Source organism: Amia ocellicauda, chromosome 19, assembly GCF_036373705.1.
Source record: "Amia ocellicauda isolate fAmiCal2 chromosome 19, fAmiCal2.hap1, whole genome shotgun sequence".
NCBI classification, from domain to species: Eukaryota; Metazoa; Chordata; class Actinopteri; order Amiiformes; family Amiidae; genus Amia; species Amia ocellicauda.
Genome location: NC_089868.1, coordinates 12,023,930 through 12,049,077, shown reverse-complemented (window position 1 = coordinate 12,049,077; position 25,148 = coordinate 12,023,930). Strand labels below are relative to the sequence as shown.

Sequence of the window (25,148 nt, the reverse complement as noted above, 5' to 3'; positions counted from 1 at the left end):
ACATATCCAAGGTGTCTGATATTTATTTTGGTATTTTTCCAAATGAAGTACAGAAACTTGCCTTCCAGTTATCTGCGCCTCACACCCAGTCAAGTAATAAAACAGTTACAACAAAGGATATATATTCAATAAATGTTCAATTAATGAATATCAATAGTGTTAAGAATATATATTGTTGTGTTATTGTTTGTTAAAAAGGCAACAAATATAACTGTGACAACCAAACTCATATTATGTGAAAACCAACCCCCTGGCATGTTGAAGTGAAGAATGAAGATCTAAACAATGTCCATTTGCGTACAATATATTATAATTTCATGTAGAATTGAAAATAGTGGTATATTATGTACATGGCCAGAGAAATATAAGATTGAGTAAAAAGTATGACAACCAGCTCTGGTCTCCCCTGCATACACATTTCACTCCTTATACATCCTTATAGGTGTTGAGCTTTTCTAAAACATTATCTGGGAACAAGGGAACTGTGTATTCCCCACGTTTCCTGTGGTGCATAATGAGTGAACAAGACCTAAAATTAAACACACACCTAAAGTCACAGCACTCACAGCTATTCCAACAGCCATTGGATTAGCAGGATGGTTTTCCCTACTGATGCTGATAACACCTGCTTGAGGTGGGATAGGGACTTCTGTTATTACTACCTGAGCGATGTTGGACATTTCTGACTTCAGTCCAGAATCATCCAGAGCACAGATGGCCATGTACACAATGGTGTTGATCATTGTATCCATGTCTTCCAGTGGAAATGCCAGTTCTTCCCTGGTTCCAGCTGGTGACGGGGTGAAATGTGACGTATTCAGTTGGGTCACATTCTCAAATCCATCTCTCAGTTCAAATATGGTTTTAGCCTTTTTTATTTCATACTCTGCAGCTGCAAGCAAAAAATGAATCAATACATTAACTGTGTTCTAGATTCCTGCACCTCGTTTGCTCAATTGTGCACCATGTTGTATTCCATGTTTTCTTGGTGAAACCACACTACAACATGTAACCTAACCTCCTCACTATACATCTGTATAGTTCCTTCTTCAATGTGCTTTGCCTTAGGAGGCACCAGAGAAGCTTCAGTAAAGGAACTTTCATATTGACTTGCAATGCTTTCAACACAAATATTGTAGATCATTGTCTGTAAAACTCACAAGCGCTTGTTGGTTTGTATTATGATCAGTGAGGCCGAATGATTAAACTAAGTGAACATGTTCAGTAAATCATTGTGTCTGTGGATGACTTCAGTGTCCTTATGCCATTCAGTGTTGAAATATACATAAAATACGAGCATTTACAACAAATGGGCTACCCTTCTCATTATTGAAGCGCAATGTCAGATCTCCAAAATATAAGTATACGTGTGATCAGATCAAACAGGAATTGACTACCTGTGCCTATATCAAGGTCATCTCCTGGTGCTGTCCAAGTCAGTCTTATTGTACGCTTTTCAAAAACTGTAGCCAGATCATTAATTTTGCAAGAAGGGAGAAAATCTGTGTTTGTTGGTGGTTTAGTAACTGCGAATGTCTGCCCAATTTTGGTCCTGCTGAAATCCTCCACAGAGACCCTCAGATCAGGCCTGAATGAAGGCTTGGGTGGGTTCATGTGCACTGTGCCTGCATTCAGAGGAGTTGACATGTTAACACAATCACAGCAACAAGTCAGTGGAACAGCATTGTCCACATACCTCACATACTTTACTACTGCAAATGGAAGATTTCCATGAGATTTGAAAAGCTCATCCAACTTGTTGTTCAGTTTAACACAGAAAGAAGTTGATCAGAAAAAATAATAAACAGTGTTAAATATTGGTTCATCATTCTCTTTTCTCTACATTTTAAAGTAATATGGATGTGCGAGGGAAAAGCTGTTTTAAAGCTCAAAGTTTTTTTTCAAATTTATTTATTTGCTCATCTATTATATATATATATATATATAAATTTATAAATCTTTTATTTCTAGCAGGGACCTAAATATTCATATACATATATATATATATATATATATATAAAATAAAACCAGCTTTTATTGTAGTGAGGCAAATTAATTTGCTTCTTCAAGAAAAATTCCCTTACCATTTACAAGATACCCTTTGACATACAGGGATTTTTCTCCAGCCGGTGCCCCTACATTGGTTGTCTTGTTAGTGCCCCTGACACTCAATCTGTAGGTGTATTTTCCAATTCCTGCTTTGGGTTGAATGTAACACGAGTACACCCCATCATTTCCCACAATGTCAGCACCTTCAAAACAAGGAAATGGAAGAAAAAATAAAAATACATCCTGGATTAGGAATGTTATTACTGCCTAAGTAAACAAGAATACTCGAATATGAATAGTCACAATAGCTTCTTGTTGCCTGTGTATCTTTTTTCCTAGATTGGTTAGTCTTGCTTTTCCTAATAGGTGTGAAATTGTGAGTCCTAGACCAAATTAGAAACTGATAAAGTGACTTCTGCCAATACATGAATCCCATGATTGAGTACATGTTTCTAATTTAGAGTTTGATTTGGTCATGGACTTAATATTTGTCTTAAATCTTTAAATATGTATTTTTCATATGAAAAATAATGCATGCAGTTTTACACTGAGTTCTGTTTTTGACCTTGGCAAGGGTTATTGTTTCCTGTCTGATACATTAGTGATCATGCAGGTTCAAAGTTTCTAAGTAGGTAAGATTTTTAAATCTGGTCATACTTCTTGAAAACTATGCAAACTTACCTACTCCATTATCAAAGCTCTAGTTCATGTGTTTTTCCATTTGACTCCACAGTGGCTTTGACTGTAGCATTCAAAACTGGTGAACCGTTTTTAAAGATCTCTGCAACAATCATCCATGTGTGCCGTAACTTGGTCATTTCTTTTATATATGTGTTCACTGTCAAAGGTCTTGCTTCTGAATCAACAGCTTTTGATGTTACTGTAAAAGTCTGCCCCTTAGTGGCCCTATTTTCAACTAAGTACTTCCACTTGCCAGCCTTCATAAAAATAAAATAATTCAATTAAAAACACAATTAATTGCTAAGAGTTTTGTACGGCATGTTTCTAAACAAGTTCTAAATCCTATATTGTTAAAAATATGCTTAAATCTAAATTCTCATATGATACAACAAAATAACTGAATATTTGTCTGTTTCAATTTAGTAACAGACACAAGTAATTCAAAATATATATATATGTGTTTACATTAACTTTCAGTGTGGGCCTCTGCTAGTGCTGAAAGACTGGATTTAAAGCAGTCTCCAGTGAATTCAAACCTTCAGCGATTGACCTAGTGCTAAAGAAAAATGATGTTACAATACCTTTGCTTCTCCTGGAATGTGCAGCCAAGCATACTGTAAATTATAATTTATTTCAAAATCAGTCCTTTGATACTCGTTGGTATTATTAGGACCATGTATGCCAATCTCAGGTAGGGAGTCCATCTTCCAAGTAACAAAGATGGCTGTATCCCTGCCAATGGTGCTGTCAATATGAAACTCTCCTTCAACTCTTTCATACTGATCCAAGCTTCCCCCATTGGTTGTGATCTAGGAAAATTGGATTAATCAGACCATGTTTCATTATTGCTTCATAGTCAGAACTGATGAAGATTGATAATTTGGGGGAAATGAATAATGCTGCTGACTTAAATAGAACATTATGTAATGATCATTCATTTCATTCAGCAAAATTAACCTTTGAGTCGTATATAGTTGTCTAAACTGTTTTTCAGATTGTTCTACAGTAAATTGTTTCCCAATTCTTTATATCCTACACAGTTATTAAGTTGGCTATTCTTATTAGTACTGACTTTCCAAGCTGCTTTTTAATGTTTAAATGTCCTATTCTTGCTCCCTGTGCACCTTTTACACATTGAATCAAAACAATTTGACTTAAAATATGGAAACAGTGATACTGAACTGGAATAAGGGGCAGTCCTAATACATTCCCATAAACTCAACAGAGTCTTGTGTGTTTTGTTTTATCACAGTTTCTCCCTAGTTACAATAATTCTTTTACATTTCTGACTGTTATGAAGCCCCTTGGAGTGCTTAAAGATGAATGTGGGACAGTATTTGGCAGCCCAGCTGCAAACAAAATATTTTTATATATGTGATCTGAAGTAAAATCCTACTAATGGCCTTCAATTGGTTTTAAGAAACAATATCAAGAAAATGGATATTGCAATACTCATGTGTGCCAGCATTTAGAATTAATCATCTCCAATTATAATAAGAGCCCTTTTTCCCTTTCTATGTGAAATAATGAATCAACACCAGCAAAGCATTTCATTTTTTTTGTTTTTTTTTTGTTGCCAGTAAAGCTTTAACATGATGAGGCTTATTCAAGCTTTAGGATGTTCCCCTCCAGTACCTGACAATCATAACCGACATTCATAAAACACACTTTAATGAATGATAGTAACTGATTTGGCCAAACCTCAAGAGATTCACCAGCTATTTCCAAAAAAGCTTTCTGTAGTCCATTGGACTGAAAGTCATCTGAGGAATGATACATTTGTCCACCTAGAAAATGGCATTTCATCAGAAGCAGAGAAATTAGTTGCTAAGTTGTTCATATATAATCTAATTACATTCTAAATACATTTTTTCATATGAACAGATCATTTTAATGCTTAGAAGTGTGTCATTCTGATCTGTATTTATTTTTGTGTTAATTTAGGCAACTGTTTTGTAATCTATATATCAATCACTAATCTAATATCATTAAGTATTGTACCCTTAAAAAAGTGCATTGGAATGATTGTTAATCTATATTTTTTAACATAATAGTCCAGAATAGGAAAGAATTAAGGTACCTTGTATCCTTCATCCAGTCCAGTGCAGATGTTTGTCCCACCTTGTGCTGCATCAGGTAAATCATGAATGATGCTTAACCGTGTGGCTTTACTATCTACTCTTGTCAATGGTCGTCTTTTTATTGGACTTTTATTGAAGACAACAATGCCAATATAGGAGCCTTCTTCTATTTCATTTATGAATGTAGTTGCTGCTTGTATGAGTCTTTCAAGCCTATGTTGCTAAAAGACAAAAACAAACAACCAAACAATCAGACAATATTTGTGTATTTCTATTTACAGCACCTATTGGAAGAATTCACCCCCCGTGCTTTCAAAGCAACTCTGGGATAAAGTTGTGACAAGGTACAGATCAGGGGAGGGTATAAAAAGGTTTCAAAGGCATTGAATATCCCTTGTAGCATTGATGAACATTAAGTGGAATTCCATGGCTGTGATGGGAGAAAATGTCCCTGTGTCAACAATAGCTCAGGTACTGGTCTGTATGGAAGAGGGACAAGAAGTAAGACAGTTTTGTCTTTGAAGACAGCTTGCTTCAGTCTGGGAAAGACCTGAGTCTGAGATGGAGATTTATATTTCAACAGGACAATGATCCCAAGCACAAAGCCAAAGCATCCCTGGAGTAGCTTAAAATAAGAAAGTGAATGTCCTAGAGTGGCCCAGTCAAAGCCCATACTTGAATCGGAGTGAAAATCTGTTGCAAGACTTGAAGATTCCTGTCCTTCTGCCAAGAAGAATGGGTGAATATTGGGTGAATTTCCATATGTCTACACCTGGTAGAGACTTACCCCAATAGACTCACAGCTGTAATTGCTGCCATAGGTGGTTCTAACAAGTAGCCAATTGACTCAGGGGGTGAATACTTATTTAACCACTTTTTTTCTCTCTCTCATTAACTGTTGTCTCACTATGAAGATTATCCCTCCTCTTCAAAGTGTTGGGTAGGTTGTGAAAATCAAATGTGGACAAAAATAAAAATGTAAATGCATCCAAATGGCAGGGTGCAATGTGAAAATGTGAAAAAGTGAATAATACTTCCTCTAGGCACTGTAAATATTTTGTAAATTTGATTCTCAAAGATTAGAGTATTTCTAGAATACATTCAACCTGAATGCTTCTTGGTTTGGAAAATATGTTTTGTGGAAGATATACATAGGTTTTTAACTTGATCTTCTACGTGCTCTATGTGAATGTGTTTGTGCTTAGATTTACAATACTGTTACAAATCAAACTTTTGAAAACTAAACCCACTGGAATATCCATTTATTGTATAAATATACACACACACCTTTAAAACTTTGCCTTTTATTGTTTAAAAACACACAAACAAAAGTGTAACTTACCACCGTCATGCTTCCAGACACGTCCAAAACCAAACAGAGGACTCTGTGCTTAGTTTGCAGTAATGTAAACGTGGGCTTCGTTGAATTTGGTTACCGTGGGAGGTTTGCATTGTTGAAGTCCTTGGATTTGCTGATGATCTCCCAAGTGCTTCTATAGTTACACATTTTATTGTGCTTATTCGGTGCGGCAGTATTATGATTGCTGCTGTTACAAAACCTGTGGACCTGGGGATACACAACTCCAACATCACTGTGGTTTCACACATTGTTACTGCAGTCATCACTTAAATAATACTAATTAAATGAAATACAGTGTACAATTCACAATCCTTGGTGAACACCTGTCAATACCACATTTACTGATGGCAAAGCCTGCATATACATTATGGAGGATGGAATGGGAATGGCTGTTTCTGGAAGAAATGTACAGGTCACATCCTCACTGCAGTTTATGCACTTCCCTTTTATGTCCGAAGGGCACCTGAGAGAAGAATGAAGCATGATGGGGTAACGTGTGTTTACAAATAGTGCAAAACTAGTGATACAATTACCACCATAAATACTTTGGTTCATAAGCCATGACCTATCAAACCAGTTATTATCATCAATGAAATGCTGTGGCAGTTTTTCCTACAGCATTCTGAGTTTGGAGCAGGGCCACCGATTTGTTCTAGGGGGGTTCCTAGAACAGCTTTCAGAAGGTCACCTCTGGTGAATTTTTGACACATATGGAAGCCAGTTTAGCTTTATTTTTTCTTTAGTGTCACAACACATCAAGAGTAGAATGTTTAGTTTGTGAGCAATTATGAAATGTGTCTTCTAGCTTATCTATTTGGTCTGAATTTTGATAGAAAGGGAAATCTAGGCAACAAATAGATAGTAAGACCTGTTTGATTTAATACATGATAAATATTTTAATACAAAAACAGTAGTAACTAGAAAAATAACTCATTCTTACTATCCAAAGTAGGGATGAGACTGAATAATCGAATATTCCACTATCGACAAGTAAATCTAACATTCAATAGTTAAAAAAAAAAGAAAAAGTATAAGTTGATTTTATTTTAAAGTCTGTCCTGTTGATTGGCACTCTGGGTAGCTGTAATGAAGATTGATGGGAGGGTGGGATTTGTTATTTCTTGTCTGTGATTGACTAACAATGGTTGCGTTCATGTAGCGGGATCATGGAATTTTACAGGTCTATGCATATATGCGGAAATCTGCACTACAAGAACTTGAACACTGTGAAACTAGATATGACAGAAAAGGAAAGAGGACTGCAAGAAAACAAATTATTATTATTAAGCTATTGCAGTTTATTTTGTATTGACTGGAACTCAAACGTAAAGGTATGTTTCTGAATGCAGACCGGCAGTCTGTGTAGTGCAGTTTGAAAAAGGGGAAAAATAAATAGTTTAATTAAGTAGATCATATAAATGAGATAGTCTAATACGTTTTGTATTTCGCTGTTATGACCGGAAACCAATGCCATAAGGACGCTAACGTTCAGGCAGTTTTGTTGCAGCTCACATTGCTAAACTATTATTGAATGGAAATTAAATTAATAAGAATTGAATTAAAAAAAAAAACATTTTGGTCAGTCAGTTACATAAGAACATAAGAAAGTTTACAAATTATAAGCCATTCGACCCATCGTGCTCATTTGGTGTCCATTAATAACTAAGTGATCCAAGGATCCTATCCAGTCTATTTTTAAATGTTCCCAAATTTTCAGGTTCATCGCTGGGGAGTTTGTTCCAGATTGTGACGACTCTCTGTGTGAAGAAGTGTCTCCTGTTTTCTGTTACATCATTTACAGATGTAATTGTAAAATATTGACTTCATAAACAAATAGTCAAAACCTGTATAGTTAATTTGAAATTGTGGTAAAAAAAAGTTGTTGGGAAACACTAATACAAGAGTCTGACATGCGTGAGAGTTGGCAGGTGCTCATTGCTGCTGTTATTATGCAATTTCCATCTTCTGATATGGACTTATTTTTATATAGTGGCTAGCCTAATGTTTATTTAACAAAGTTGTTGTGTTAGATAAGTATTTAAAAATTAATTTCACAACTTTTTGCAATTGCAAAATTTGTCACATTGCATTAGTTCACATTTAATGTCTGTCGCATTTTGAATGGATGGCATGGGGGGTCGGCGACTATTCGAATAGTTGAGGACAACAGCTGTGGAGTTACGATAGTCAAAATATTTGTCATACACATCCCTAATCCAAAGCCACTATCCACAGCAAACATATCTGTAAAATTGGGTCACGTTAGATACCGGCAGCTATTAGGTTACTTGTGCCTTTCATTACCTTTAAAACAAGGAAAACAATATGGATGAATTCATGTTTCAATCATAACATAGAGTATAGAAAGTGTTTTCAAGCTAAATCCTACAGTAGGTGGAGAGCTGCCTTGTTCCTTTTCGCCTGGGCTTGCTAGCTGGTAACGACTGATACTGCGGATTGAAGTGGCCCGAGTCACTCTTGTTCATCCATAGTAGTAGCTCGCGCTCTAGCCTGGTAGTAGGATGGTGGGGCGGCTCCCCTGCTCACACACAATGTTGACACAAGATTGTAGCAACGTAATATAACGTGATTTATATTGCTACAACGTTATGTGTTTTCAGGTTTTCATGCACATCGAGCCTGGATTGCCTAGATTCCCCACATGTTTGTAAAGGAAATGCTGACGTACCGGCGTACTGCTGCTCCAGAATGGATGTGCCAAAGTTATAATTACTTGACACTAGAAAACTGTATCCTACCTTGTTGCTTCATATCCTGATGTTGAATTGTAGAATGGGTTGTGATCATCATATTCATCAAACACTCCCCACCGACGATGAGCCCATTAATGAACAAACACCTTTCCTGAGAAGACAGACTTCTGTCAATTAAATGCTGTGTATTTATAAAGATGAGAGATGCCAACATAGTCACCCTTTACAAGAACAACTGTAATAACTTTCGTGGCATCTCCCTCCTCATCATTGTTGGCAAGCTCTTCACCAGAGTCTGCCCAGCATCACAGTGTGGATTCAGGGACCAATCGACATGGTCTTTTCAATAAGGCAGCGACAGGAAAAATGCAGGGAGCAGGGGAAGCCACTCTGTGTTGCCTTCATTGTCCTGACCAAGGCAGAGCAGAGATGGCCTCTTTAAGATTGATTCTCCTCCTACCTTCTTCAGCATTGTCAAATCCTTTCATGATGACATGAAGGGAACAGTCGTGTACGATGGCTCCATGTCTGACTTTTTTGACATCCTCAGCGTCGTGAAGCAGGGATGTATCCTCCCCCCACCACTGTTCAGAATCCACAGAAGGCATCTATCTCCGAACTAGGGCAGATGGGAACCTCTTCAAGCTCTCCAGACTCAGGGCTAAGACCAGAGTACAGGAGAAATCCATCCGTGACCTCCTGTTTGCAGATGAGGATGCAGGCAAACACTTTGGGCTTACCATTAGCCTGAAGAAAACACAGGTCATGGGCCAAGATGTCAAGGAACCACCATCCCTCTGCATTCAGGACTACAGACTGGAGGTCATTCATGAGTTTGTGTAGATGGGGTCTACCATCACAGACAACCTGAATTGGGAAGTCTCCCACGACAAAGGCGCCTGCACTGGCTAGGGCATGTGACCTGCATGGAAGATGGCCGCATCCCCAAGGACCTCCTGTACAGTGAGCTTGTGACAGGGAAAAGACCAATTGGATGGCCCCAGCTACGGTACAAAGACACATTCAAGCGAGACCTTAAATTGCATGGAATCAGCACAGACTCCTGGGAAAAGGCTGCCGCAGACAGGGATGCCTGGAGACTCGAGGTGCAAAGAGGGCTGGCATAGTTCTGGTTGCTCTTGGTGACTGAACACAAAACACTTTATGTTGGTTTTCCTTTAATTTGTCACCCATCTGTAGATACCTAACTATTGAATATACACCTGACATTAGAACACAAACTTGATATACAAGTGTAACAGGTATGATAATGTATTTGTGTATTTACATCAAAATTCTGACCCAGTCATTTGTACAGTGTTTTCCATGTCTGGTTTTCTGGGAGATTCTACAGCCTGCAGTTTGTTTTGGGTTAATAGTGTCTTTGTTTTGGTGTCTTTTGATCACGTCACCACTTTGCTTCCCTCAGTCTGTTTTTCCTTTGGCTGAGAGGAGGTAAGCGCAGCTCCGTGCTGCTAATAATATATTTAATTTAAATTGTTAAGACTCTCTAACCATTGCTAAAATGTGACATGACATACACAGTACTATAAAAACAGGGAAATAGTTTGAACCTTTTATATTTTACTATTTTCCTTTCTGCCGAATGCAATTTTATTGGTTAAAATGGAGGGGCCATATAGCTATCTTAAATGTATGTTTTACTTTGCATTGATATGGTACCTATTGTGTGTGTTTTTGATTGATTGCTGGTGCTCAAGTGTGATGCTTCTAAATCAATATAACAACAATGGCACATTACAAAATAATAAACATATCACATATAGTTACCTCTAGGTCCATAGCCGGAGAGAAGGCTATCATTTAGTAAGAAATTGGGGGTGAAATGAATGTACCGGCCCTCCTGCCCACATTCACTTTAATGAAGTGTGTATGGATCATCCCCCTTTAAGTAGTTTCCATCTACTATAATGATATTCGCCTAACAAAAAGAAGAGTGAAATCAATGCTCTGCTACACCATAATAAGGCTTTGCAAAACATATATGAAACACTTAAAAAAATGTATTTCTCTGGGTTGAATGAACTGTTTACTTAATTTAATTTTGTAATATTTATGTAACTATTTTAATTCAGACTGATTCATAAAATGATTTAAACAAGTATTTAAACATGTATTATACAGTATAAAATATCCAGTGTGTTTTAAAATGGGATAGTGCTGTCACTTGATTGAAATCCAATTTACATCGATAAATGGGTTGTGAAGGTAGACAATGCACATTAGCATTTAGGTGATCTAAGATTTCTAAAAAGATGTTCACAAAGCATGTCTTCAGCATGTGCACTACGCTGCCATTCAGTACATATTTCCCTATGCTTGTATAAATATGTTAACATATTAATTAATCTTTCCTTCATTACCATTAGGTGCACTCAATAATAAACTTACTTGGCTGTAGGACTCTGTTGTAGGTCTTTTATATAATCTAGAGTTGGCATTCCAGCTGGTGGGTATTAAAATCTTCACATCTCTGAAAAAAGCTCTGTTTTCTTTGGCAAGGTACAAAAATTCAGAGGCATCTGTAACCATGTCCTAAAACAAACAAAAACCCATTAAAAAAAAAACATTTTTTATTTCCTTTTCAGGCATTGTAAATCAATACCAATGTCAAAACTGGGGAATTCAAATTCATATCATGCCCTGTGGATAGGTTTCAAGAAGGATTAAATTGTAGTGTACAAATAGAAGAAAGAAATGCAATATGTGATGTACAATATATTTAATTGATTGGTAATCTAAAGTATAGTGTAGAATAGTGTACTTTATTACCTGCAAAACAGTGCAACCAGCACTCCATCATAGAGAGTAAGACTTATCACTGGCAGCTTTGCCGAATGTTTATGAAGCATTCCAATTAACACCAGCACACCAGCACCAGCTGCGTGTCACTCCAACAGTCATAACCATTCTCTTAAAGACATTGCCATCATTGCAGTAGTCAGTACTACAGAACTAACTTCAGACTTTAGACAATATCAGCTTTATTGGACTGTTTTTTCACAAAGCACAGTAAGGTCTTCCATCATTTATAAAACAGCTTCAAAGTTTTTAATATCCCAGGAGCACTGTTTTATTACATTAAATACTAATATTGAAATAAAATGCACTCATTATTACACATTGTTGTGAATAGAAGCACACTGTTATAAAGTAAAATGTAAAATTTCATTGAATGGTTAAAACAGGCTTACCTTGATTTTCTCAATAAGTCTCACATTTTCTGGTACCTTGTCATGTATTGCAACAACAACATCAATATATCCATTGTTGACAAGCTCAACTGTAGAGCTGATCCCAATAGACGTAAAGAGCATAAAGATGATCAAAGTGAGAGACATTGTGATGTGGTCTTCTTTTTCCTTCTGCTGGTGAAGCACATTGGATCTTCTTGATCTTTATGATTTATTGAATCATAGCTCCTCCCTTGGAATACCCTAGAATCTTTTCAAAACACTTCTGTTTACAACTGCATTTGAAGAATCTCTAATCCTGTTGAACTACTGTTGCTTACAATCAGCATGAAAAACACACTGGAAAACTCACATGATGTGTGTATACATTAGCATTCAACATGGGCTATACTGCTACTATGATGCTGGATTTCCAATAAATGTAAACCGTCATCACTTAATTAACTTCTAATGTGAAGTTATGTTACAATATGGAATTTGCAGTAGAGCATAATATAAATTATCTTACATGATAAAATCATGTAATCACACTCCGTATAATCAGGACCATATATTTCACTGACAGGTAAGGAGTCTGTCTTTCAAATTACAAAGGTGGCTGTATCCTTGTCAATGGTGGTGTCCAAATAAAGCTCCATCCTTCCCACGTTAGTTGTGATCTAGGAAAACTGGATTAGACCAGACAATGTTTCTTCACAGTCAGAATTGATAAGGCAGAAACTTGGTAAACTCTGGATACTATATGAACTGCATTAAGTTCATGCAATCAGGTGTCGGCACAAGGATTCACTTAAGAATTATGATGCAATTTTCAATTAAGTGCTTCATCACACTTCTGTAGCCTACATAGATCAAGTTGGCTAATCTTTCAAGTACAGTTTCTTGAAAAGTTGGTTTCAAGTGGTTGTGGGATGCTTGTTCACACCCTTTTCAATGGTTAAATGGTAAACAAAAAAGGGAAAAAAGGCCCTACTGTACTGGTAAGGCAACTGCTGCCTGGGCACAAATGGGTACTGTGGTACCGATACGTGTTTGATCTTGAATTATAAAGGCTGTACAATTATTATTTTTTTATATACGGATGTACACACGGATGTATCTCTCTGGGTTGAGATATAAAATGTTTAGAGGAACTCAGCAGATATACAAGATGTTCAATGAGCAACACATAAGAACTGACATGTTGTTCAATGAGTACCTTATTACAGGAGCTCATTTTTATTTTGTTTTGTCTCGCTGTTTGTCAGTGCTGAATAGTATAGCTCACAATTTTTCAAAATGTGGGGCAAATGCGTGAGATTTTAATGACAATGCGCGTGGCCAAGAGATGGACCCTCAATGGGTGAGACTCGAGAGCTATGGAATAACACTGTGATGGGATCAGTCTCTCTCTCTCCAAAAAAAATAGAGTAATATGATAAATGATACAGCCAGACCTCAAACGATGCACCAGCTATGCCCACAGAAAGTCAGCTGAGGAATGATATATTTCTCACAAATGGTGAAATGAGAATCTTCAACTTTTACTGAATTGTTTTGCCGTTTGTGCTATACCAACTTTGGGAAATTTGAATAATTTGAAGATGGTATCTGTTTTGGCAAAAGCTGTGAGATATAGATTATCTTGAGGAGTTTTATGGATGGGCTGCAGAAACAGGCATAAAGCATATTTTGCCATTTGTTAAATTTGCCTTTTTTCTCTGCTGGTATTTTCCAATACATTTTGATTATATTGAAATGCATTTATTTTTAATTGCACATTGTATTATACACAGCACATATACAATAAAATCTGTCCACCTTTAAAGAAAAGCAAGACCAAAAAAACACACCAAATGCAGATAATTTGTATTTAATTTATTAAGACATTTAGTTACCAAAGTGTTATTTCAGCATGGCCCTTATAAATTTTACTTGTCACATCTACATTTTGGAAAGAGTAACATTGTACAGAAATGGAATGTAAAACTGGGTGGGGGGGTTGTATTGAATCAAGCGTATATAGCTGGTGTTCGTTTCTTAACACACATGACTGTACTGGCAATGATGCAAGCAGCGGCTACCACGCCTGTGACCGATAGCACAAGAACCAGAACATTCACGCCTTTGGGTGGGTCTGCTGGAGGTAAGATCAGAGCTGCCTGGGCAATATTAGACACCTCTGAATTTTGTGACTCTTTGTCTTTGGCTCGTGCTGCGAAGTAAATGATTGTTCCATTTTTAATTGCAATTTCATCGAGAAAAAAATGATGTTCTTCTCCGGAGCCAGACTCTTTTGGTGTGAGGCCAGAAGAGTTCACAAGCTGCGTATAAGTGAAATTCCTTCTGAGCAACTCAAAGTCTTGACTCATCCGGATTTCATAGGATTCAGCTAAAAGGACAAAAGGACAAAACAAGACATAAGTTACTTACATGACATGCCGCTCCCAGTGATAACACTGAGACTCTTAGGTGCCCAGTAAGCTAAAGAGGTCACCGTTGGGCACCAAGCCAAGGAAAAGCTATATAAAATGCAGCAGAACTCAGCCAGTCAGTCTAGCGAGGTAACAATTTATAAAACGGATCAATTAACTAAAAATAATTAATATATTAGTTAACATGAACAAGTCCATAACTAATGCATCAACAAAGCATGAAATGTATTTGTTAATGTTAACTAATTAAATAACTACTGCATGAATTCATGTTTTTTTTTTTGTCTTTCAAATTACTTAACATGAAAAAAACATTACTCATTTCAAGGATGACATATTTAGATGTGTCTTAATGTTAAGAGTTTTCAAAATATTCACCATCTTTTCCATGGCGAATTTAATGATCTTATGAAATAACATTAAATAGCTCAGTTAACATATATATATATATATATAGGCCGTGGCATTTAAACGATGCCCAATTGGCACTAAGGGGCCTAAAGTGTGCCAAGAAAACATCCCCCACACCATTACACCACCACCACCAGCCTGCACAGTGGTAACAAGGCATGATGGATCCATGTTCTCATTCTGTTTACGCCAAATTCTGACTCTACCATCTGAATGTCTCAACAGAAATCGAGACTCATCAGACCAGGCAACATTTTTCCAGTCTTCAACTGTCCAATTTTGGTGAGCTTGTGCAAATTGTAGCCTCTTTTTCCTATTTGTAGTGGAGATGAGTGGTACCCGGTGGGGTCTTCTGCTGTTGTAGCCCATCCGCCTCAAGGTTGTAGGTGTTGTGGCTTCACAAATGCTTTGCTGCATACCTCGGTTGTAACGAGTGGTTATTTCAGTCAAAGTTGCTCTTCTATCAGCTTGAATCAGTCGGCCCATTCTCCTCTGACCTCTAGCATCAACAAGGCATTTTCGCCCACAGGACTGCCGCATACTGGATGTTTTTCCCTTTTCACACCATTCTTTGTAAACCCTAGAAATGGTTGTGCGTGAAAATCCCAGTAACTGAGCAGATTGTGAAATACTCAGACCGGCCCGTCTGGCACCAACAACCATGCCACGCTCAAAATTGCTTAAATCACCTTTCTTTCCCATTCAGACATTCAGTTTGGAGTTCAGGAGATTGTCTTGACCAGGACCACACCCCTAAATGCATTGAAGCAACTGCCATGTGATTGGTTGGTTAGATAATTGCATTAATGAGAAATTGAACAGGTGTTCCTAATAATCCTTTAGGTGAGTATATATATATATATATATATATTATGTTAACTGAGTTATTTCATGTTAACTAAATCATATGGAGCACAAGTAATAATCAATAATCTTTATCTTTGTTAACTAAAGTATTTCATGTTATTTCATGGAAAATACTTTTTGCATTAACAAACATGTAACCATGTCGTCCTTGAAATTAGTTATGTTTATTCATGTTAACAAAGTAATTTGTTCGAATTAGTTACTGTGTCTGAATATTCAGACATGTAGAAAGACAAGCCAAAACATGAATTCATACAGTAGTTAATTAGTTAGTATTAAGACATACTTTTCATGCCTTGTTGATGCATTAATTACTGACTTGTTCATGTTAACTAACTTGTTAGTTAATGTTAGTTAATAAACACTTATTGTAAAGTGTTACCAAAAAATATTAATCAACCACCTTAACTTATTAAATTAACGTTTTCACTCCACAAATAAAGAGATGCCTAAAGAATAAGGCATACCAGCTCCCTGATCAAAGTCCTCTCCAGGCGCAGTCCACGTGAGAAGCACCCTGTCCTCTTCTAATCTCGCACTCAGGTCTGTGATTTTACAGGGGGGGAATGCTGGGAGGGGGGATCCAGGCACCAAGCTGACAGTAAAGGCCCCTCCTGAGGCCGTCCTGCTAAAGTTGCCCACGTCAGCCTGCTGGTCACCATCGGCCACTGAGGGCTTCTGTGGGTTCAGATGCACTTGCCCTGAGAAAGCACACAAACCAACAATTAAAGGCCCGGTCTATAAACTATAGGAGTACTATTGACAAAAAATTAAGTGTTGTGGGATAGCTCAAATAAATCTTAATGCTTAAAAGTTCTATATTATATTATTGATTTTATATGATTTTCTTTTCAGTGCTATGAATATAACTGAATACGAGTACAGGTGGAGGCTATAGGCAATTACTATGTGTCACATTCATGCCTATAAAAAGAGACAATTTATGTGCTATATCAGGCACGACAGGTTGATACTCTTTGTAAACATGCACTGAATAAATCAGACATAGGAAACTAATATATATATATATCCTTTCTTCTAATGAAGTATATTTTGTGTTGCTCATGTTTTTTAAAAACATGTATAATAGTTATTTGTAGCTTTGTTTCAGCAGTGTTTTTTTGAAATAATGAAGAGGTTTAGAATACTAGTAAATGTTCACCATTTTCCACATATCCTGGTATATACAGTGCCCGGCTGTGTCGTCTGACAGCCAGTCTAGCTGTGTCTCCTTGTCCTTGTACTCTCACTTTCAAACTGTAGACTCCATTATTTTCAAGACTGGTGAAATATCTAGAATAGATGCCATCGTGTCTGAATACATCAGCACCTGCATAATGAGGTAGAACAGAAATACAGGTCCTAGGGTTCAGTTTCCTGCAAAGATTAAACCACAACCCAAATTCAAACCCAGATTGAAGAATGTTCTTAGAGATTTCATTTTCCCATTCTTGTGTGCAATCCTTAACAGTCCTTATGTTTTTGGTTTCATATAACACAATTCTTTCTGTTCTTTGATCTTATTCACTATAGTGGATCTGACAATGTTAACAGTCTCTTTGGGCGTTGCCTAATCAAACATTTCACCTGATCACAAATAACAAGACCTGTTGTGATTTGAGAGCAGAAAGTGGCTTCTGACAACAGATTTGGCTATGCTGCTACGGATGTCTTGCTGTCTCTTCAGTACCTGCTCCGTTATCCAGAAGCTGTAGCTCATGCTTAATGGTTCCTGTACTTGACTCGATCGTGGCTCTCACATCAGCCAGGATTACAGGAAGACCGTCTTGGCTGACTTCTGCAAACACCAGCATGGGCCTGCTTCCATTGCTGGACTCCTGGTTCATGTGGGCTTTAACGATCAGAGGAGGCACACTGGCATTGGCAGCTCGAGACGTCACTGTTATTGTTAGTGACTGAGACGTGGAGAGTGTGTTGAGGAGGCTGTAGGTCCAGTCTCCTGTCTGAAAGGTTTATAAAAATAAGCCAACAGATTAAAACCTATTAATAATGTTGATAGGATAATGTTTTTCTCACTGCCTTTTAAAATGTCAAACATTGTGGCAGCTTAAAACATTTTCTCAAAGGTGTTTTAAATAAGAATGTTGAAAGTTTTAGAACACCTCAATTTTTCCAGTTTTTATTGAAATTTACGAAGTTTAATGTCTCAATGTACTCTGAAATTAAAGCACAGAACAAATAAACAATTGGAGATAAAAAATAAATCATGGAATCATTTTGTTTAACAAACCCCTCTGGTACCCTAGGCACCAAATGGCACCAAATCCATGTGCTTCTCTTTAATCCCATGTGTACTCTTCACTGTTTTGTTGTTTGCCAAGTGTTTGGTATCCCATAAAAGCTGAGACTCAGATTTCTAATGATGTGAAGGATTCTTTGATATGAAAATTGTGTTTTTTATACCCCACCGTATTTACGCCCATTCTGAAATGGGTGGTCTGGGTAGGAATTCAAAATCTCCGAAAATATTGACAATTATTACATATTCTGGAACCAGACAGTCTACTGATCAAAACAAAAACATCCATGCTTTTGTAGAAACAACACACACCTCAAAATGTCAAGATGGAAAACTCTGTTTACAGCGTACTAATACACAACGATTACCCCCCGGGCTCTGAATGATGGCGAGTGACACGGAAAGTGTAAATCGGATGTGTTTGAGAATTAAATGCGCTGGCAGCCAAGAGAATAAGCTTTCAAATGATGTGCGCATTGTAAGGATATAGTCTAAGTTCTATGCACAGGACCTGCGTGTAACACTGCCAAATAATGCTTAAGAGGGTTTAGTAACAGTATATAACTCTGAAATGTACATTATTTTTCAGTTTATGGTAATCTTTTTTTTTTTTTTTTTTTACCTCTGGCAGTTTACCGCTTACCTTTGTACCATTTCAGGTTATTCACTGGACTTGAACTGCTTAAACTTCAATCAAAACTGGAAAAATGGGGGTGTTCTAAAACTTTTGACCAGTAGTGTACCTCTAAATATGAGCAAAATCTTTGAGCCATACCTCTGCAATTCCATTGATGCCTAAAACAGATGTTTTTATTTGAGTGTCATGAACAAATGCTGCATTGCCGTAGACTTTCCCACTTGGGCTTCTTACAGTAATTTCAGGCACTGTTGTTTCCCAGATGATTAAAAAACTTGTGTCTTTTCCAACTGTTTTGTCAACAGAAACAGTCCCATTAAACCAGTCCTTGCTGTTCACTTTCAGACCTGAACTCTCCAGCTGTTGGGAGAAATAAGATTGTGGTGGTATAGTTGGTCCTTACACAGCGGGAATACTTTAAATGAGAATCAAAGATATCAGCCTTACCTGAATGGACTGTTGAATGAGATCCCCGTCTGAAGATTTAATAGCATTAAAGGCATCAACAAGTCCATTGGAATCCACTTTATCATTTGCCAGGACCAATATTCCTCCTGTGAATGTTGAATTAAATATTTTAATTAATCTTACATGAAGGTTGTCCATGTTCCAGTTTGACAAATGCAAAACCTCATTGTGCAGGTTTTTTTCATTATGTACACTACAGTGTAGGCCTCAAAATAATTATCAGAAAAACAATCCATTATATAAACTGTGTCCTATGTATCTAAAATAATGTTTTTTGTAGATTCAAAATGGCATTTTGATTTTACATGTTATTATATTGTTTTATATTGAAACAATATAGAGATCTCAGTAATAATAAAATACTATTCTACTGCCATGACCACTGTTTTTGTACAGAAGGTCTAAAACATTATCTGAACAAAGTAGATTACCTGTCCAATCTACCATGGTCTGAATTTCTGGAGCATAATTAGGTCCAAGAGCAATTGCATGAAAAGTAACTCCACTGCTGTTCACTTGAGGCAAACAGTCCACTGGTGATTCTCCATCAGATAAGAGCAGAATTTCATTTCCATCTGTATTCTGATCATCTTTACGAAGTACCTGGAGCAAAGAAGTTAAGATTGTGGGACCTTGGACATAATGAAACAATGTAACATGCATTATCATTATTTTCACATTATAGCAGAAACTATGCATATATAGTGAGCCACAATATACCTTTTTATATATATTTTATGACAGTTGTGAAATCTGTAGGATGTTTGGCTTAGGAAGGTCATGTGAAATTTATTATGAAGAGACAGAATAAATGTAGTTGTTTCCAGCAGTTAAAACTGCTTCCCAAGCCATGTTTCATACATGTTTCAAAGCCAAAACATGATAATCAGTAGTTATATCAATTTGTGAAGTCTACTAAATTAGCTGCTGTATCTTCAATTATAATAATACATGAATACCATATTCTTGGACTTGTACAAAGAGGCTGAAATGCATGCTGGAAGTTCATTACTATAACCATAGACACATTTTAAATTTGTGAATGAATGGCAAAACATTGACAATATCAGAACTGTGTTATGTAATTCAATCAGACAGGACTGTTGCCATTAAAAATATTTATAAAAACTTTATTTTTTATCATGATTGCTATTAAATTTTAGCCACTACACATTAGAAAATGATCTTACTTCAAAACCATATTTAATTCCTTCGCATATTCTTGTACCTCCACTAGCACTTGTGGGCAGGACTTTGACCAGTTCTTCCCGAGATGCATCATCATGAACCAGAGTTAAATGTTTGATTATGCTACCAACACTATGGAATTGAACTATCCCAACCATGGACTGCTCTTCAACAACCTCTCTCAGGAAGAGTGAAGCAGCCTGTCTCAGCCGAGTTATTCTTTCATAACCCTATGGAAAACATGGAAATAATAACACGGCATTAAATTATTCATACGACCTTGCAGATCAGTACACACACATGCACACACACACACACTAAATTAGTAAAATAGAAAATGTGTTAATAAATTCATGTATATTTTAAAATGTAAATTATGTATTTAAAAAATAGATTAATATGGGAAAACATACACCAGGTAACATGGTAAATTGGACCACATGAAGAAACACGGATCTAAATAGAAAAATATTATATATGTAGAGTATATTCTGTATTTGGAAGCAATAACTGGATGTAGTTTCAAATACATAACAACATGTATAGCTTTTGAATTTGAATGTGTTAGAGATTACTCATATATGAATACACTCAAATTGGCAATTATTTTATTTACAGGACATTTGTTTACCCAGTTGACCGGGATTTTAGTGCAATGGTCTTCAACACTAGACCTCCCATTCTAGAAGACTTTATTAGTCACATTTAAATGATCAATTTGTTAAGATTAATTAAGCAGTTCTGTTGTTAAATTATGTAATTTAAAGATAATTTGGTACACACATCTAAACACTTTTCAGCTCCCAGGGACCAGAGCTTCCATTGTCAGGTCACTTGCTTAATTGATTAATAACTGATTACAATCTACATTTCTAGTGTTTAGACATTGGTGATTTAGAGTGACCTATAAAACAAACTGGACTGGGGCTCTCCTGGATAAGGGCTGTTATGTCTCTGTAACTTAAACTTAGATAAAGAAATATGGGTGTGTTAGTGTCTGTGAGAAAACAAACCAATAAATAAAGCTTATTGTATCCCCTATGTTGGATATATACCTAGTCTTATAGCTAGTGCTTACTATGTTCTGTATAAGTCTTTATTCAGGAGTTATATATTCTATGTAGGAATCCCTATCTCCTATGTTTTTTAATCTCCTAGGTACAGTTTATTATCCTACTGTAGGGAATACAACTGAAGCTGGGAAAATTCAACCCTATTAATATTCCACAGTTTAAAGTCTTCTCATCAAAAGTTCTGGGGTATTGTCCTAATTCACAGGAGTTAAACGCAAATGGCTGAGGGATAACTAAAGGGTGGTGAGGAAACAGTTACCAGTCTTGTATCAATAGCATATCAAAAGCTATTGATACAGGTGAGCAAGGAGGTCTAGCATGCAGTTGGGAGTTAATCAGCTCTGAGAGAGGCAAGGGTGAGAGGAATCAGTCGCTACCCTGGAATGTGGGAGAGCGGGGTGAGGGCTCCATTGTCACATTGTATGTTAATATGCAGCTGCCATTGGATACTGTGGTGTGTGGGGTGGTCACTCTGGAAGGTGGAGTTGGACAGGGGTTCAACTCATAAAAGCTGACTTGTCCATAAAGTCTTGGTATCAGTTTTGCATTTGCTGTACCTGGTATACTTGTATGCTGTGATCTATATTCTGAACTCTGTAATAAATCACATTGAACCTGAACTGTCTTAGTTCCAGTCACTTCTACAGGAGGATCCCTTTTCTTACACTCCATTCCAATAATGCTTTAAGGACTTACACTCATGCTTCCTGACACATCCAGCACCAAGCAGATTTCTCTCCTTCCCTTCTGTAACACTGTGAACTGGGGTGCAGGAGGAGGGGTGACCATAAGATTTGAGTTCTTGAAGTCCTCAGAGCTGCCAATCACACTCCATACACTTCTGTAGTTGCACATTCTGTTCTGCATGTTCTGGGCTTCCGTGTTATGGCTTTTGTCATTACAGAATCCAGTTATCTATAAAATACAAGCATTAGTGTACCTGCAATTTCTATTCACGTCTGTGCTAAAATTTCAAATTGTACACTGGAGCAAACAGCTTTGAAAGTTGTCCAGTTCGTTAGTTGTTGGGCATCTCTACTGGACTGACTGGGAATGATAATTAGATCAAACTTAAAAATAAATTGGTGTTATTCCTCATTAATTAATATATGAATGCCACAGGATTAACACATGAGTATATCATGCACTTCATATGAGTTCTGATGTTAATCACATGTATAACAGGATTAGGTTTTAGGGTTAGGGTTCATATATGAATTAATGAGGAATCATACCACCTTATTTTAAAGTGTTACCGATAATCATAAGAATGATACTGGACAGATATTTAGTTTCTTGAGGATTTGTCAAATATCACACATGTAGACTGGTATGAGAACATTTAAAACTTTTACTACTTACAGCAGGCAGGCTCTGAACATACATGTAGGACACATGTGTATTTTGATTCTTTTCTGGGAAAAACTGGCAGGTTTCAGTGGGTAACCCAGTAGTTGGGTCAATGGAGCACGGCTGAACAGAATTGCCAGAGGGGACACCTCTGGTGCCTTTGATATCTTTGGAACACCTGAAAAATGTATAATTTTTTACATATTAAGTTCAGTTTTTAAATGGTAATTTATATTAATACTATAATGATTATAATCAGCAAACCATATCGAAAGCAAATAAATGAATCCTGTCCTTAATATTTATTTTAGATATATCAAATTACTTCTTACTATATTCGTTATAGATTTGTATAATAATTTAAATGTTATGATCAACAGGAATTTAAAATAATGTAATAAAAATGTATGTTTCATGAATATATATAAAAACAAACATTATTATGTATACATACAGTACATTAAACTATAATTTATTGAAGCTTCAACTAAAATAGTTTAAAATTACCTTGTTGCCTCAATACGTTTCTCTTTTGATATGTAAAATGGCGTTTGGTGGTTGTATTCATCATAGACCCCCCATCTCAGATGAGCCCATTCGTGTACAAACACTTTGCCTGGAAAGAAATTAAGACACTGTATAACACTGGCTTTTCACACTTTCACACATTTGACAATCTGGTAGACAAAAGAGTAGACAGTTTAATGTTAATATGGTTAATGTTTTTCTTTGATATTTAACTCACAGTCTGAAAAGGGTGGCATTTAGTAATAGGAATTAGTGAAGTTAAAATCAGAAGAGGTCATGAACTATTAGTCTCCAATTAAACACATTGCTTCAGGAAATCTGTAGTGTAATCAAGACTGCCAGAGCTTCAGAAGTCTTATAAGGAGGTTAGTCCTGTTCTTGTCTCTGGGCCCATATTAGCAAATCAGTTACCCAGTAAGAAAGTGGGTGTTTGTCTCTCACCTCGAGGTCCATAAGCCTCAATGAGATTATCATTTAACAAGAAGTTGGGGGTTAGATGAATGTATCTGCCTGGTTTGCCACATTCATCATATTGCAGAGTATACGGGTCATCTCCATACACTGCATTTGGTTCCACAACAACAACATTTGCCTTGGGAAAAAAAAGGGAAGAATCTATGTAAAATAAACATATGTGATTGTTATATTCACAATACACAATCTCCAGAGTAGTATTTTTACTATTTTTAATTCTGATTATATAAAACAGATCTCAGTCTCAGACTACACAATACTATTTTAGGTATGGTAGTCTAAGACTAATCCAGTGCTAATCAAGGTCTCTGAAACCAGTTGATAGTGTTCAAGATATAATTGTATATTTTAATGTCTACTGAAACACCAATATACACCAACATTTTATTTTGTTTGGTAAATATGAAAGGTTATTATTTAGGATACTATAGGTTGACATTAATGTAATATCGAAGACTGTTATATTTAATGTGGAACTCAATTTCAAAGGTGTGCTGGACAAATGTTTGATTGTTGTAAAGATGACGGCCATATATTGTTGGATTGATTTCAATATGAGGGTTATATAATGTATTTATTTTACCTTTTCATACGATTCGGTTTTTCCTGCTGTAAAGTTATTTGGAGTCCAGTTAGGGGGGACCAGAATTTTAATCCGTTTGAAGTAGAACATCCTGTCAGTAGCGGTGAAGAGATCATCGGAAGCATTGGTGACCATGTCCTGGTATCAATGGGGAGAAAGACTCACACTGTCAATGGTCATGTTCTGAAACACATCACTGGAAAATAACTTCACTGGAAACACAAACACGCTTTTATGCCACTGGTCCTCAAACCTGTCCTTTGTCAGCTTTTATATGTGAATCAAAACATTGTTAAAGATCATGTTAATCTTGACTTATTAAGCCAATAATGTTATTCAGTGCTACATGTTTCTGGCATACTTTGATGATGGTGTTTTCCTGTATGATTCCTTTCTCAGAAATATAATAATAATTTTAATAATGAATCCATTTTACCTTAATTTGGTCAATGAGAGCTGGGTTTTCTGGGACTGCTGGGTTGATAGCAATCACTATGTCTGTGAATCCATTCCCCTCCAGCTTGATGGAGGCTCCGCCTGACAGGTACAACATCAGCAGCAACACAACTGCTCCCCTGGAGTCCATGGCCACAATCCTCGAACGAATTGGCAGAAAGTGTGAACTCATGTTATATATATTCTGTTTTATGAGGGGGTGGTAACAATATAGGATCATAAATGTTACATATTTATTAAATTCATTATAAAGGTTAGTTAGTTTTTTCTAATTTGACGTAGTACAGCAATAAACTTTGTGCGTCATGATTATTTATTCCCTTCAATCCCTTTTCATCC

General features: G+C 36.6%; 1 protein-coding gene and 1 pseudogene across 1 annotated transcript; both read right to left on the bottom strand.

Moving 5' to 3' along the window:
- Nucleotides 1–342: 342 nt before the first annotated feature.
- Nucleotides 343–12,247, bottom strand: LOC136715005 (calcium-activated chloride channel regulator 1-like; annotated as a pseudogene).
- A 1,695-nt stretch (nucleotides 12,248–13,942) lies between these two features.
- On the bottom strand, nucleotides 13,943–24,946 carry LOC136714776 (calcium-activated chloride channel regulator 1). The gene is made up of 14 exons (XM_066692385.1): nucleotides 24,790–24,946; nucleotides 24,354–24,491; nucleotides 23,738–23,888; nucleotides 23,276–23,384; nucleotides 22,781–22,946; nucleotides 22,115–22,333; nucleotides 20,348–20,575; nucleotides 19,589–19,760; nucleotides 19,137–19,243; nucleotides 18,828–19,049; nucleotides 17,483–17,756; nucleotides 16,955–17,122; nucleotides 16,260–16,493; nucleotides 13,943–14,471 (listed from the first exon to the last, which is right to left on the bottom strand). The coding sequence occupies exons 1-14, from the start codon at nucleotides 24,937–24,939 to the stop codon at nucleotides 14,092–14,094; spliced, it is 2,718 nt and encodes a 905-aa protein (XP_066548482.1). The 5' UTR covers nucleotides 24,940–24,946; the 3' UTR covers nucleotides 13,943–14,091.
- Nucleotides 24,947–25,148: the final 202 nt, after the last annotated feature.

Coding starts and splice junctions, on each gene's coding strand:
- LOC136714776 (XM_066692385.1), bottom strand. CDS start 24,939: ATGGACTCCAGGGGAGCAGTTGTGTTGCTGCTGATGTTGTACCTGTCA. Junction 23,385..23,737: donor TGAGGCTTATGGACCTCGAG/GTGAGAGACAAA, acceptor ATTTCTTTCCAG/GCAAAGTGTTTGTACACGAA. Junction 22,947..23,275: donor AAACGTATTGAGGCAACAAG/GTAATTTTAAAC, acceptor TACATTTTTCAG/GTGTTCCAAAGATATCAAAG.